The sequence below is a fragment of the Oncorhynchus mykiss genome, chromosome 10, assembly GCF_013265735.2.
Source record: "Oncorhynchus mykiss isolate Arlee chromosome 10, USDA_OmykA_1.1, whole genome shotgun sequence".
Taxonomy (NCBI): Eukaryota; Metazoa; Chordata; class Actinopteri; order Salmoniformes; family Salmonidae; genus Oncorhynchus; species Oncorhynchus mykiss.
In genome coordinates this window covers 84,267,406-84,282,405 of record NC_048574.1, presented here as the reverse complement: position 1 = coordinate 84,282,405, position 15,000 = coordinate 84,267,406, and the positions used below count along the sequence as shown (strand labels likewise).

General features: G+C 45.6%; 1 protein-coding gene across 4 annotated transcripts in view; it reads right to left on the bottom strand.

Moving 5' to 3' along the window:
• Window positions 1–15,000, bottom strand: part of LOC110515513 (regulator of G-protein signaling 12-like) — a 152,151-nt gene that overhangs the window by 182 nt on the left and 136,969 nt on the right. For 2 of the 4 annotated variants that reach the window (XM_036934299.1, XM_036934298.1), the window contains exons 17-22: window positions 12,315–12,388; window positions 10,170–10,296; window positions 9,880–9,976; window positions 9,699–9,766; window positions 8,169–8,346; window positions 1–1,709 (exon numbers count right to left, since the gene is read on the bottom strand). The exon at window positions 1–1,709 is cut by the window's left edge and continues 182 nt beyond it. In XM_036934299.1, coding sequence (XP_036790194.1) covers window positions 1,084–1,709; window positions 8,169–8,346; window positions 9,699–9,766; window positions 9,880–9,976; window positions 10,170–10,296; window positions 12,315–12,388 — 1,170 coding nt within the window. In that variant the 3' untranslated portion in view covers window positions 1–1,083. The remainder of the gene's footprint in view (window positions 1,710–8,168; window positions 8,347–9,698; window positions 9,767–9,879; window positions 9,977–10,169; window positions 10,297–12,314; window positions 12,389–15,000) is intronic. The other 2 variants (XR_005034301.1, XM_036934300.1) reach the window with 2 other exon arrangements.

Here is a 15,000-nt window from a genome sequence, read left to right as displayed (position 1 = left end):
TGGTAAAAGACAGACCAACTCCATCTAGGGCTCCAGGTTACAGAACAAACCAATCAAATCAAGGCTTAGATACACAAAGCAGTCCTTTCCCCTAATTGGCTAAAGTGCATCATTACAATCTGTACATTGGTAGGTTGTAGACGGCCGAGGGTGTAGGGTTGGGAGGGGGGGGGGGGTAAAGTTAGGCACTGGTTTCCACAGCAACAAGTCCACTTCAAAAAACAACAACCTTTCACACGCAGACGGAGAAGCGGACCCCATAGGCACAGATCTAGGATCAGTGTTGCTGTCCCCTGAACCACATCCTCTAGATGTATCATCAGAACAGATAACAGATCTAGGATCAGTGTTGCTGTCCCCTGAACCACATCATCTAGATGTATCCTCAGAACAGATAACAGATCTAGGATCAGTGTTGCTGTCCCCTGAACCACATCATCTAGATGTAACCTCAGGACAGATAACAGACCTAGGATCAGTGTTGCTGTCCCCTGAACCACATCCTCTAGATGTAACCTCAGAACAGATAACAGACCTAGGATCAGTGTTGCTGTCCCCTGAACCACATCATCTAGATGTATCCTCAGAACAGATAACAGACCTAGGATCAGTGTTGCTGTCCCCTGAACCACATCATCTAGATGTATCCTCAGAACAGATAACAGATCTAGGATCAGTGTTGCTGTCCCCTGAACCACATCATCTAGATGTAACCTCAGGACAGATAACAGATCTAGGATCAGTGTTGCTGTCCCCTGAACCACATCATCTAGATGTAACCTCAGGACAGATAACAGATCTAGGATCAGTGTTGCTGTCCCCTGAACCACATCATCTAGATGTATCCTCAGAACAGATAACAGACCTTAGATCAGTGTCCTGAAGGGGTTAACTTCACCTCCCAGTGACTGGGGGGGGCTGAGTCCCAAATATAACCATATTCCCTATATAGCACACTACTTTCCACCAGAGCTATAGGGGTAGTGCACTATATAGGGAACAGGGTTCCATTTCAGGAGAGAGAGGAGAGGATAGTTCAGAGGTCAAAACGCAGTTCGAAGGTGAAAGGCCACGGTTCAGAGTTCACACAGTGGAGGTACCTGAGCAGGGCGAGCTGTGGAGGTCGTGTTGGGAGAAGCGTGGTGGGTTATGGGTAGTGGAAGAGGAGTGGTGTGGGGTTAGGAGAGTGGAGTTAGGACTGTTGATGTCCCCTTCTCCCACCAGGGTCAGGTCCGCTAGGGGTTCCTCTTGTAACATCTGTACTGACCCCGTGCAGTCTGGGCTGGGGAGACCCCGTAGGTGGTGCTGCCCCTGGGAGGGGGGGTGGACTGTGGTGCCGGGGAACGGGGGAGGGGGTCTGTTGTGGTGGGAGGGGGGGAGGAGCGCTCGTCTTCCCCCTCCTCCTCCTTCCGTTCCGAGCGAGGATTCCGAGCTCTGCGATTGGCTGCCGGTGTTCAAAGGGAACGAGCCACCGCTCCCACCTTCCTTGTTGCCGTGACGTCTGTTTTCCCCGCAGCCGTAGTTGTCGCTATCGCCATGGTTACCACCGCCGCGGCCATGCTGGGTGACGCAGGCGGGAGGAAGAGGAAGGGGTGGTGATGAAGGGCTGAGGCGGAGGAAGTCAGGAAGCGTCAGGTCACTCTTGTCTAACAGACCTCGCTGGTCGTCTGCTCTGCTGCACTGAGCTTTGGATATGAGCTGGAAGAGCTCTGGAGAGAAGATACACACACGCACACACACACACAGACGCGCACACACAGACGCGCACGCGCACACACACACACACACAGACGCGCACACACAGACGCGCACACACACACACACGCACAGACACACACATGCACACACACACGCACGCACGCACGCACGCACACACACACACACACACACACACACACACACACAGACGCGCACACACAGACGGGCACACACACACACGCACAGACACACACGCACACACAGACGCGCACACACACACACGCACAGACACACACGCACAGACACACACACACACACACACACACACACACACACACACACACACACACACACACACACACACAGAGACAGAGACACAAGCAGAGACAAACACACACAGACACACACGAGGTCAATCCAAAACACACAGAGATACAGATACATAACATGACATATCACTACTTCATATCACTACTTCATATCACTACTTCATATCACTACTCACTACTTCATATCACTACTTCATATCACTACTCACTACTTCATATCACTACTTCATATCACTACTCACTACTTCATATCACTACATATCACTACTTCATATCACTACATATCACTACTTCATATCACTACTTCATATCACTACTCACTAATTCATATCACTACTTCATATCACTACTCACTACTTCATATCACTACTTATCACTACTTCATATCACTACTTCATATCACTACTCACTACTTCATATCACTACTACATATCACTACTTCATACCACTACTTCATATCACTACTCACTACTTCATACCACTACTTCATATCACTACATATCACTACTTCATATCACTACATATCACTACTTCATATCACTACTTATCACTACTTCATATCACTACTCACTACTTCATATCACTACTTCATATCACTACATATCACTACTTCATATCACTACATATCACTACTTCATATCACTACTACATATCACTACTTCATATCACTACTTCATATCACTACTCACTACTTCATATCACTACTTCATATCACTACATATCACTACTTTATATCACTACTTCATATCACTACATATCACTACTTCATATCACTACTTCATATCACTACATATCACTTCTTCATATCACTACTTCATATCACTTCTTCATATCACTTCTTCATATCGCTACTTCATATCACTAGATTCAGCTACTTCATATCGCTACTTCATATCACTACTCGCTACTTCATATCACTACTTCATATCACTTCTTCATATCACTACTACATATCACTACTTCATATCACTACTTCATATCACTTCTTCATATCACTACATATCACTACTCACTTCTTCATATCACTACTTCATATCACTACATATCACTTCTTTATAACACTACTTCATATCACTACATATCACTACTTCATATCACTACTACATATCACTACTTCATATCACTACTACATATCACTACTTCATATCGCTACTTCATATCACTACTCACTTCTTCATATCACTACTTCATATCACTACATATCACTTCTTCATATCACTACTTCATATCACTACATATCACTTCTTCATATCACTACTTCATATCACTTCTTCATATCACTACTTCACATCACTACTTCATATAACTACATATCACTACTTCATATCGCTACTTCATATCACTACATATCACTACTTCATATCGCTACTTCATATCACTACTCGCTACTTCATACCACTACATATAGCTACTTCATACCACTACATATAGCTAATTCATATCACTTCATATCGCTAATTCATATCGCTACTTCATATAGCTACTTCATATCACTACATATAGCTACTTCATACCACTACATATAGCTAATTCATATCACTACATATAGCTACTTCATATCGCTAATTCATATCGCTACTTCATATAGCTACTTCATACCACTACATATAGCTAATTCATATCCCTACATATCGCTACTTCATATCGCTACTTCATATCACTACATATCGCTACTTCATATCGCTACTTCATACCACTACATATAGCTAATTCATATCACTACATATAGCTAATTCATATCCCTACATATCGCTACTTCATATCGCTACTTCATATCCCTACATATCGCTACTTCATATTCCTACATATCGTTAATTCAAATCACTACATATAGCTACTTCATATCACTACTCGCTACTTCATATCACTCCATAAAGATACTTCATATCACTACTCGCTACTTCATATCACTACTCGCTACTTCATATCACTACATAAAGATACTTCATATCACTACATATAGCTACTTCATATCACTACTCGCTCCCTCATATCGCTACCTCATATTGCTACTTCATATCACTACATATCACTACTTCATATCGCTACTTCATATCACTACTCGCTACTTCATATCACTACGAATAGCTACTTCATATCACTACATATCACTACTTCATATCGCTACTTCATATCACTACTCGCTAATTCATATGACTACATACAGCTACTTCATATCACTACTTCATATCGCTACTTCATATCACTACTCGCTAATTCATATCACTACATACAGCTAATTCATATCGCTACTTCATATAGCTACTTCATATCACTACATATAGCTAATTCATATCACTACATATAGCTAATTCATATCCCTACATATCGCTAATTCATATCGCTACTTCATATAGCTACTTCATACCACTACATATAGCTACTTCATACCACTTCATATCGCTACTTCATATCGCTAATTCATATCGCTACTACATATAGCTACTTCATATCACTACATATAGCTACTTCATACCACTACATATAGCTAATTCATATCACTACATATAGCTAATTCATATCCCTACATATCGCTAATTCATATCGCTACTTCATATAGCTACTTCATACCACTACATATAGCTACTTCATACCACTACATATAGCTAATTCATATCACTACATATAGCTAATTCATATCCCTACATATCGCTACTTCATATCACTACATATCGCTACTTCATATCGCTACTTCATATCACTACTCGCTACTTCATACCACTACATATAGCTACTTCATATCCCTACATATCGCTACTTCATATTCCTACATATCGTTAATTCAAATCACTACATATAGCTACTTCATATCACTACTCGCTACTTCATATCACTACATAAAGATACTTCATATCACTACTCGCTACTTCATATCACTACTCGCTACTTCATATCACTACATAAAGATACTTCATATCACTACATATAGCTACTTCATATCACTACATATTGCTACTTCATATCACTACATATCACTACTTCATATCGCTACTTCATATCACTACTCGCTACTTCATATCACTACGAATAGCTACTTCATATCACTACATATCACTACTTCATATTGCTACTTCATATCACTACATATAGCTACTTCATATCACTACTCGCTACTTCATATCACTACGAATAGCTACTTCATATCACTACATATCACTACATCATATTGCTACTTCATATTGCTACCTCATATTGCCACTAGCTACCTCATATCGCTACCTCATATTGCCACTCGCTCCCTCATATTGCCATTTTTTACCTTATATTGCTACTTGCTACCTCATATTGTTACTTCATATCACTACTTCATATGACTACATACAGCTACTTCATATCGCTACTTCATATCACTACATATAGCTAATTCATATCACTACATATAGCTACTTCATATCGCTACTCGCTACTTCATATCACTACATAAAGATACTTCATATCACTACATAAAGATACTTCATATCACTACATATCGCTACTTCATATCACTACTCGCTCCCTCATATTGCTACTTCATATCACTACTCGCTACTTCATATCACTACATATAGCTACTTCATATCACTACATATAGCTACTTCATATCACTACATATAGCTACTTCATATCGCTACTTCATATCACTACATATAGCTACTTCATATCACTACTTCATATCAATACTTCATATCACTACTCGCTACTTCATATCACTACATATAGCTACTTCAAATCGCTACTTCATATCACTACTCGCTACTTCAAATCAATACATTTAGCTACTTCATATCACTACACATAGCTACATCATACCACTACTTCATACCACTACCTCACACCGCTACCTCATATTGCAACCTCATACCGCTATCTCATACCGCTACCTCATACCACTACCTCATATCGTTACTTAATACTGCCACTCGCTACCTCATATCGCTACCTCATATTGCCACTCGCTACCTCATATCGTTACTTAATACTGCCACTCGCTACCTCATATCGCTACCTCATATTGCCACTCGCTACTTCATATCACTACATATCACTACTTCATATCGCTACTTCATATCACTACTCGCTACTTCATATCACTACGAATAGCTACTTCATATCACTACATATCACTACTTCATATTGCTACTTCATATCACTACATATAGCTACTTCATATCGATACTTCATATCACTACTCGCTACTTCATATCACTACGAATAGCTACTTCATATCACTACATATCACTACATCATATTGCTACTTCATATTGCTACCTCATATTGCCACTAGCTACCACCTCATATTGCCACTCGCTCCCTCATATTGCCATTTTTTACCTTATATTGCTACTTGCTACCTCATATTGCTACTTCATATCGCTACTTCATATCACTACTCGCTACTTCATATCACTACATATAGCTAATTCATATCACTACATATAGCTACTTCATATCGCTACTCGCTACTTCATATCACTACATAAAGATACTTCATATCACTACATAAAGATACTTCATATCACTACATATCGCTACTTCATATCACTACTCGCTCCCTCATATTGCTACTTCATATCACTACTCACTACTTCATATCACTACTTCATATAGCTACTTCATATCACTACATATAGCTAATTCATATCACTACATATAGCTACTTCATATCGCTACTCGCTACTTCATATCACTACATAAAGATACTTCATATCACTACATAAAGATACTTCATATCACTACATATCGCTACTTCATATCACTACTCGCTCCCTCATATCACTACTTCATATCACTACTCGCTACTTCATATCACTACATATCGCTACTTCATATCACTACTCGCTACTTCATATCACTACTTCATATCAATACTTCATATCACTACTTGCTACCTCATATTGCTACTTCATATCACTACATATAGCTACTTCAAATCGCTACTTCATATCACTACTCGCTACTTCAAATCAATACATGTAGCTACTTCATATCACTACACATATCAACATCATACCACTACTTCATACCACTACCTCATATTGCAACCTCATCTCGCTACCTCATATCGCTATCTCATACCGCTACCTCATACCACTACCTCATATCGTTACTTAATACTGCCACTCGCTACCTCATATCGCTACCTCATATTGCCACTCGCTACCTCATATCGCTACTCGCTACCTCATACCGCTAATTCATATCGCTACTCCATACCTCTACCTCATACCGCTACCTCATATCGCTACTCGCTACCTCATATTGCAACCTCATACCGCTACCTCATATTGCAACCTCATACCACTACCTCATCTCGCTACCTCATATCGCTATCTCATACCGCTACCTCATACCACTACCTCATATCGTTACTTAATACTGCCGCTCGCTACCTCATATCTCTACCTCATATTGCCACTCGCTACCTCATATCGCTACTCGCTACCTCATATTGCTACCTCATACCGCTACTCGCTAACTCATATCGCTACCTAATATTGCCACTCGCTACCTCATATTGCCACTAGCTACCTCATATCGCTACCCCATATCGCTACTCGCTACCTTATACTGCTAATTCATATCGCTACCTCATACCGATACCTCATATCGCTACTCGCTACCTCATATCGCTACCTCATATTACAATATATCACAGCTCATAATTTAAACTGAATGAAAGAGGAGACAGTGTATCAATCAGTTAGACATATCTACTTCATATCTACCTCATACCGCTACCTCATATCTACCTCATACCGCTATCTCATACCGCTACCTCATCTCGCTACCTCATATAGCGAGATGAGGTATCGTTACCTCATATCGTTACCCCATATCGTTACCCCATATCGTTACCTCATACCGCTACCTCATATCTACCTCATCTCGCTACCTCATATTACAATATATCACAGCTCATAATTTCAACAGCATGCAAGAGGAGACAGTGTATCAATCAGTTAGACATCTCAAAGCTACAGGCTAGAGTTAGGAAGAGGAGAGGAGACATGGACGAGCTACACACAGCTAGCTAGCGAGCATCAACAGCATCAATGCTGCTACAGCAATACAGTGTTAGTTAGTGTACAGCACAGCTAGGGGTTTGAAGGAGAGGAGGAGGAGGAGGAGGAGGAGGGAGGAGGAGGGAGGACGTTGTTTTACCTTCAGCTTCGTCTACAGTAATCTTTTTCTGCTTTCTCTTTTCAGTGGGCGGGGCTTTATTTGGCGCCGCCGTCTTGCGGTGGCTGCTGGGTAAGAGGCGGTCGTCACGGGCAGAGGAGGAGGGCTTGTTTCCGTTGCCGAGCACCGCGCTGGGCTTCCCTGACGCCCTCTCATCCCCCTGACAGGTTTAGTGAACAACGAGGGGGAGGGGTCAACGAGTTAGGGGGCGTGGGGGCAGTGATGATGATGATGATGATGATGATGATGAGGGAGGGAGGGAGGGGGGAAACTAGCGTGTGTGTGGACAGCTTTTGATTTCTCCGTTCAGAGCTTAAAGGTGACAGTTGGACCATGGTCATATTGGTGGCCTATGGGACACAGTTTGGTCAGAGGGCTGTTGAGGAGGTGTCACGGGACACAGGGACTTCTATCAGCTAACGAAACATCTACACACGACGAGCTCCGAACCCACACACCACACCACCACAACACAACACCAGAACACACCACCACACAACACCAGAACACACCACCACACCAGAACACACAACAACACAACACCAGAACACACAACAACACAACACCAGAACACACCACAACACCAGAACACACCAGAACACCAGAACACAACACCAGAACACACCACAACACCAGAACACACAACAACACAACACCAGAACACACCAGAACACACCACAACACAACACCAGAACACACCAGAACACCAGAACACACCACAACACAACACCAGAACACACCAGAACACCAGAACACACCACAACACAACACCAGAACACACCACAACACAACACCAGAACACACCAGAACACACCACAACACAACACCAGAACACAACACAACACCAGAACACACCACAACACCAGAACACACCACAACACCAGAACACAACACACCACAACACCAAACTAATACTACCATCTCTACACCCCTGATAACACAAACAAACAAGCTACACTCTAGAAAGAACCTCCCAAAGAGATCACCCCCAAAAAGTCCCCCCCCCCAAGTCCACTTCCAGACAGAGAGGGGGTGGTCGGTGAGAGAGAGAACCAGAGAGAGGGGGTGGTCGGTGAGAGAGAGAACCAGAGGAGGGGCTTGGGCCCCCGTGAGATGGGGGGGAGGGAGAACCAGAGGAGGGGCTTGGGCCCCCGTGAGATGGGGGGGATGGAGAACCAGAGAGGGGGTGGTCGGTGAGAGAGAGAACCAGAGGAGGGGCTTGGGCCCCCGTGAGATGGGGGGAGGGAGAACCAGAGAGGGGAGGGGGGGGTTATGGTGAAGGACAGCCTCAGGCCGACGCAAACACACTCCCTTACACACACACACACACATGCACACACACACACAACAACACACATTTACGTGACCACAGACAGGAAGAACACACACTGTAGCAGCGTGACATCATTATCAGACAGGAAGTGGATACATTCCGACAGTCCATTCCGTGGGTTATAGAACATTCCGGAACCAGGAAGAAGAAGAGAAGGAGGAAGAGGCAGATGTTCTTACCGTAGCTGATTGGTTCCTAGTCGTAGGGGGCGGGGCATGGGTTTTAGACGGAGCCCCGATCGGTTTGTCTGTTGGAGGAGAGAGAGAGAGATAAGTGTATGTGTGTGTGCGTGTGTGTGTGCATGTGTGTGTGTGTGTATGCGTGTGTGTGTGTGTGTGTGTGTATGTGTGTGTGTGTTACCCTTCCCAGGTGTGTTGTCAGCTACATCCAGCACCACTCTCAGTCCATCCAGGTTAGAGATGGGGAGACCCAGGTCAAGAGGCTCCTTCTCCCCACTCTGTGTACACACACACACACACACACACACACACACACACACACACACACACACACACACACACACACACACACACACACACACACACACACACACACACACACACACACACAGACGCCACAGATAAAACACATTAAAAGTAATTGAATCCAACATGGACCAGAATGAATGAAACACACACAGAGTAACTCACGATGCGGGCCACCAGGTCGTTGAGCTGGAGGCCGTACTTGGCCACTACAGGTCTCAGAACCTCCGTCACCGGCTTAGTGGGCTTAGCCTTCAGACCCACTGACCTGTTTATAGGAACCAAGTCCAGTCTGAAGGGAGGGAAGGAGGGAGGGACGGAGAGATATAGAGGGAGGAAGGGAGGGAGGGGGAGAGGCGGAGGCAGGGAGGGAGGGGAGAGAGAGAGGGGGAGAGAGAGGGGGAGAGAGAGGGAGGGGGAGAGAGAGAGGGAGGCAGGGAGGTAGAGAGGGGAAGGAGGGAGGTAGAGAGGGAAGGAGGGAGGTAGAGAGGGAAGGAGGGAGGTAGAGAGGGGAAGAGGGAGGTAGAGAGGGAAGGAGGGAGGTAGAGAGGGAAGGAGGGAGGTAGAGAGGGAAGGAGGGAGGTAGAGAGAGAAGGAGGGAGGTAGAGAGGGAAGGAGGGAGGTAGAGAGGGAAGGAGGGAGGTAGAGAGGGAAGGAGGGAGGTAGAGAGGGGAAGAGGGAGGTAGAGAGGGAAGGAGGGAGGTAGAGAGGGAAGGAGGGAGGTAGAGAGGGAAGGAGGGAGGTAGACAGGGAAGGAGGGAGGTAGAGAGGGAAGGAGGGAGGTAGAGAGAGAAGGAGGGAGGTAGAGAGGGAAGGAGGGAGGTAGAGAGGGAAGGAGGGAGGTAGAGAGGGGAAGAGGGAGGTAGAGAGGGAAGGAGGGAGGTAGAGAGGGAAGGAGGGAGGTAGAGAGGGAAGGAGGGAGGTAGACAGGGAAGGAGGGAGGTAGAGAGGGAAGGAGGGAGGTAGAGAGGGGAGGAGGGAGGTAGAGAGGGAAGGAGGGAGGTAGAGAGGGAAGGAGGGAGGTAGAGAGGGGAAGAGGGAGGTAGAGAGGGAAGGAGGGAGGTAGAGAGGGAAGGAGGGAGGTAGAGAGGGAAGGAGGGAGGTAGAGAGGGAAGGAGGGAGGTAGAGAGGGAAGGAGGGAGGTAGAGAGGGAAGGAGGGAGGTAGAGAGGGAAGGAGGGAGGTAGAGAGGGAAGGAGGGAGGTAGAGAGGGGAAGAGGGAGGTAGAGAGGGAAGGAGGGAGGTAGAGAGGGAAGGAGGGAGGTAGAGAGGGAAGGAGGGAGGTAGAGAGGGAAGGAGGGAGGTAGAGAGGGAAGGAGGGAGGTAGAGAGGGAAGGAGGGAGGTAGAGAGGGGAAGAGGGAGGTAGAGAGGGAAGGAGGGAGGTAGAGAGGGAAGGAGGGAGGTAGAGAGGGAAGGAGGGAGGTAGAGAGGGAAGGAGGGAGGTAATAAATAATAATTGAGTGGAGAAAGAAAAAGGTCTCAGTGGTTAATTCACTTCTTGTAACTAGGGGGCTTCTTGTAACTAGGGGGCTTATTGTAACTAGGGGGCTTCTTGTAACTAGGGGGCTTATTGTAACTAGGGGGCTTCTTGTAACTAGGGGGCTTATTGTAACTAGGGGGCTTCTTGTAACTAGGGGGCTTATTGTAACTAGGGGGCTTATTGTAACTAGGGGGCTTCTTGTAACTAGGGGGCTTCTTGTAACTAGGGGGCTTATTGTAACTAGGGGGCTTCTTGTAACTAGGGGGCTTCTTGTAACTAGGGGGCTTATTGTAACTAGGGGGCTTATTGTAACTAGGGGGCTTATTGTAACTAGGGGGGTTCTTGTAACTAGGGGGCTTATTGTAACTTGGGGGCTTCTTGTAACTAGGGGGCTTCTTGTAACTAGGGGGCTTATTGTAACTAGGGGGCTTATTGTAACTAGGGGGCTTATTGTAACTAGGGGGGTTCTTGTAACTAGGGGGCTTATTGTAACTTAGGGGCTTCTTGTAACTAGGGGGCTTCTTGTAACTAGGGGGCTTATTGTAACTAGGGGGCTTATTGTAACTAGGGGGCTTCTTGTAATTAGGGGGCTTATTGTAACATGGGGGCTTATTGTAACTAGGGGGCAGTATTTTCATTTTTGGAAAAATAACATTCATGAATATGAACATTTTCTAGTAATATTTATGTTCGTTGCCTTATGCTAATTAGTGTCAGATGATGACAACGATCCCGGACACAGGATGGGTAGTTACAACAGGTTAATCATTTAATCATGTCAACACTGAGGTTCATCTGAACCTCGTTGGGAATCGTTTGTCAAATGTTACCTGAACAGAGTCCGTTTCTCCAGTCTGAGGTCCCGAGAGCACAGAGTCATACAGTCCTGATCCAGAACCAGAGGCTAGGAGAGAGAGAGAGACCCGTCACACTGACAGAACAGAACAGAACCAGAGGAGAGAGACCCGTCACACTGACAGAACAGAACAGAACCAGAGGAGAGAGACCCGTCACACTGACAGAACAGAACAGAACCAGAGGAGAGAGACCGGTCACACTGACAGAACATAACAGAACCAGAGGAGAGAGACCCGTCACACTGACAGAACATAACAGACCCAGAGGAGAGAGACCCGTCACACTGACAGAACATAACAGAACCAGAGGAGAGAGACCCGTCACACTGACAGCACATAACAGAACCAGAGGAGAGAGACGGGTCACACTGACAGAACATAACAGAACCAGAGGAGAGAGACCAGTCACACTGACAGAACATAACAGACCCAGAGAGAGAGAGACCAGTCACACTGACAGAACATAACAGAACCAGAGGAGAGAGACCCGTCACACTGACAGAACAGAACAGAACCAGAGAGAGACCAGTCACACTGACAGAACAGAACAGACCCAGAGAGAGACCAGTCACACTGACAGCACATAACAGAACCAGAGGAGAGAGAGACGGGTCACACTGACAGAACATAACAGAACCAGAGGAGAGAGAGACCAGTCACACTGACAGAACATAACAGACCCAGAGAGAGACCAGTCACACTGACAGAACATAACAGACCCAGAGAGAGACCAGTCACACTAACAGAACATAACAGACCCAGAGTAGAGAGAGACCCGTTACACTGACAGAACAGAACAGACCCAGAGGAGAGAGAGACCAGTCACACTGACAGAACATAACAGAACCAGAGGAGAGAGAGACCAGTCACACTGACAGAACATAACAGAACCAGAGGAGAGAGACCGGTCACACTGACAGAACATAACAGAACCAGAGGAGAGAGACCGGTCACACTGACAGAACATAACAGAACCAGAGGAGAGAGAGACCGGTCACACTGACAGAACATAACAGAACCAGAGGAGAGAGAGACCGGTCACACTGACAGAACATAACAGACCCAGAGGAGAGAGAGACCAGTCACACTGACAGAACATAAGAGACCCAGAGGAGAGAGAGACCAGTCACACTGACAGAACATAACAGACCCAGAGGAGAGAGACCAGTCACACTGACAGAACATAACAGAACCAGAGGAGAGAGAGACCCGTCACACTGACAGAACATAACAGAACCAGAGGAGAGAGAGACCCGTCACACTGACAGAACATAACAGAACCAGAGGAGAGAGAGACCAGTCACACTGACAGAACATAACAGAACCAGAGGAGAGAGAGACCAGTCACACTGACAGAACATAACAGAACCAGAGAGAGACCAGTCACACTGACAGAACATAACAGACCCAGAGGAGAGAGAGACCAGTCACACTGACAGAACATAACAGACTCAGAGGAGAGAGAGACCAGTCACACTGACAGAACATAACAGAACCAGAGGAGAGAGAGACCCGTCACACTGACAGAACATAACAGAACCAGAGGAGAGAGAGACCGGTCACACTGACAGAACATAACAGAACCAGAGGAGAGAGACCCGTCACACTGACAGAACATAACAGAACCAGAGGAGAGAGAGACCAGTCACACTGACAGAACAGAACAGAACCAGAGAGAGAGACCAGTCACACTGACAGAACAGAACAGAACCAGAGGAGAGAGAGACCAGTCACACTGACAGAACATAACAGACCCAGAGAGAGACCGGTCACACTGACAGAACACACCAGACCCAGAGGAGAGAGAGACCCGTCACACTGACAGAACATAACAGACCCAGAGAGAGACCCGTCACACTGACAGAACATAACAGACCCAGAGAGAGACCCGTCACACTGACAGAACATAACAGAACCAGAGGAGAGAGACCGGTCACACTGACAGAACAGAACAGAACCAGAGGAGAGAGACCCGTCACACTGACAGAACATAACAGAACCAGAGGAAAGAGACCCGTCACACTGACAGAACATAACAGAACCAGAGGAGAGAGACCCGTCACACTGACAGAACAGAACAGAACCAGAGAGAGACCAGTCACACTGACAGAACATAACAGAACCAGAGGAGAGACCAGTCACACTAACAGAACATAACAGACCCAGAGAGAGACCTGTCACACTGACAGAACAGAACAGACCCAGAGGAGAGAGAGACCAGTCACACTGACAGAACATAACAGACCCAGAGAGAGACCTGTCACACTGACAGAACAGAACAGAACCAAAGGAGAGAGAGACCAGTCACACTGACAGAACAGAACAGAACCAAAGGAGAGAGAGACCCGTCACACTAACAGAACATAACAGAACCAGAGGAGAGAGACCAGTCACACTGACAGAACATAACAGACCCAGAGAGAGACCCGTCACACTGACAGAACATAACAGAACCAGAGGAGAGACCAGTCACACTAACAGAACATAACAGACCCAGAGAGAGACCAGTCACACTGACAGAACATAACAGAACCAGAGGAGAGAGAGACCAGTCACACTGACAGAACATAACAGACTCAGAGGAGAGAGACCGGTCACACTGACAGAACATAACAGAACCAGAGAGAGACCCGTCACACTGACAGAACATAACAGAACC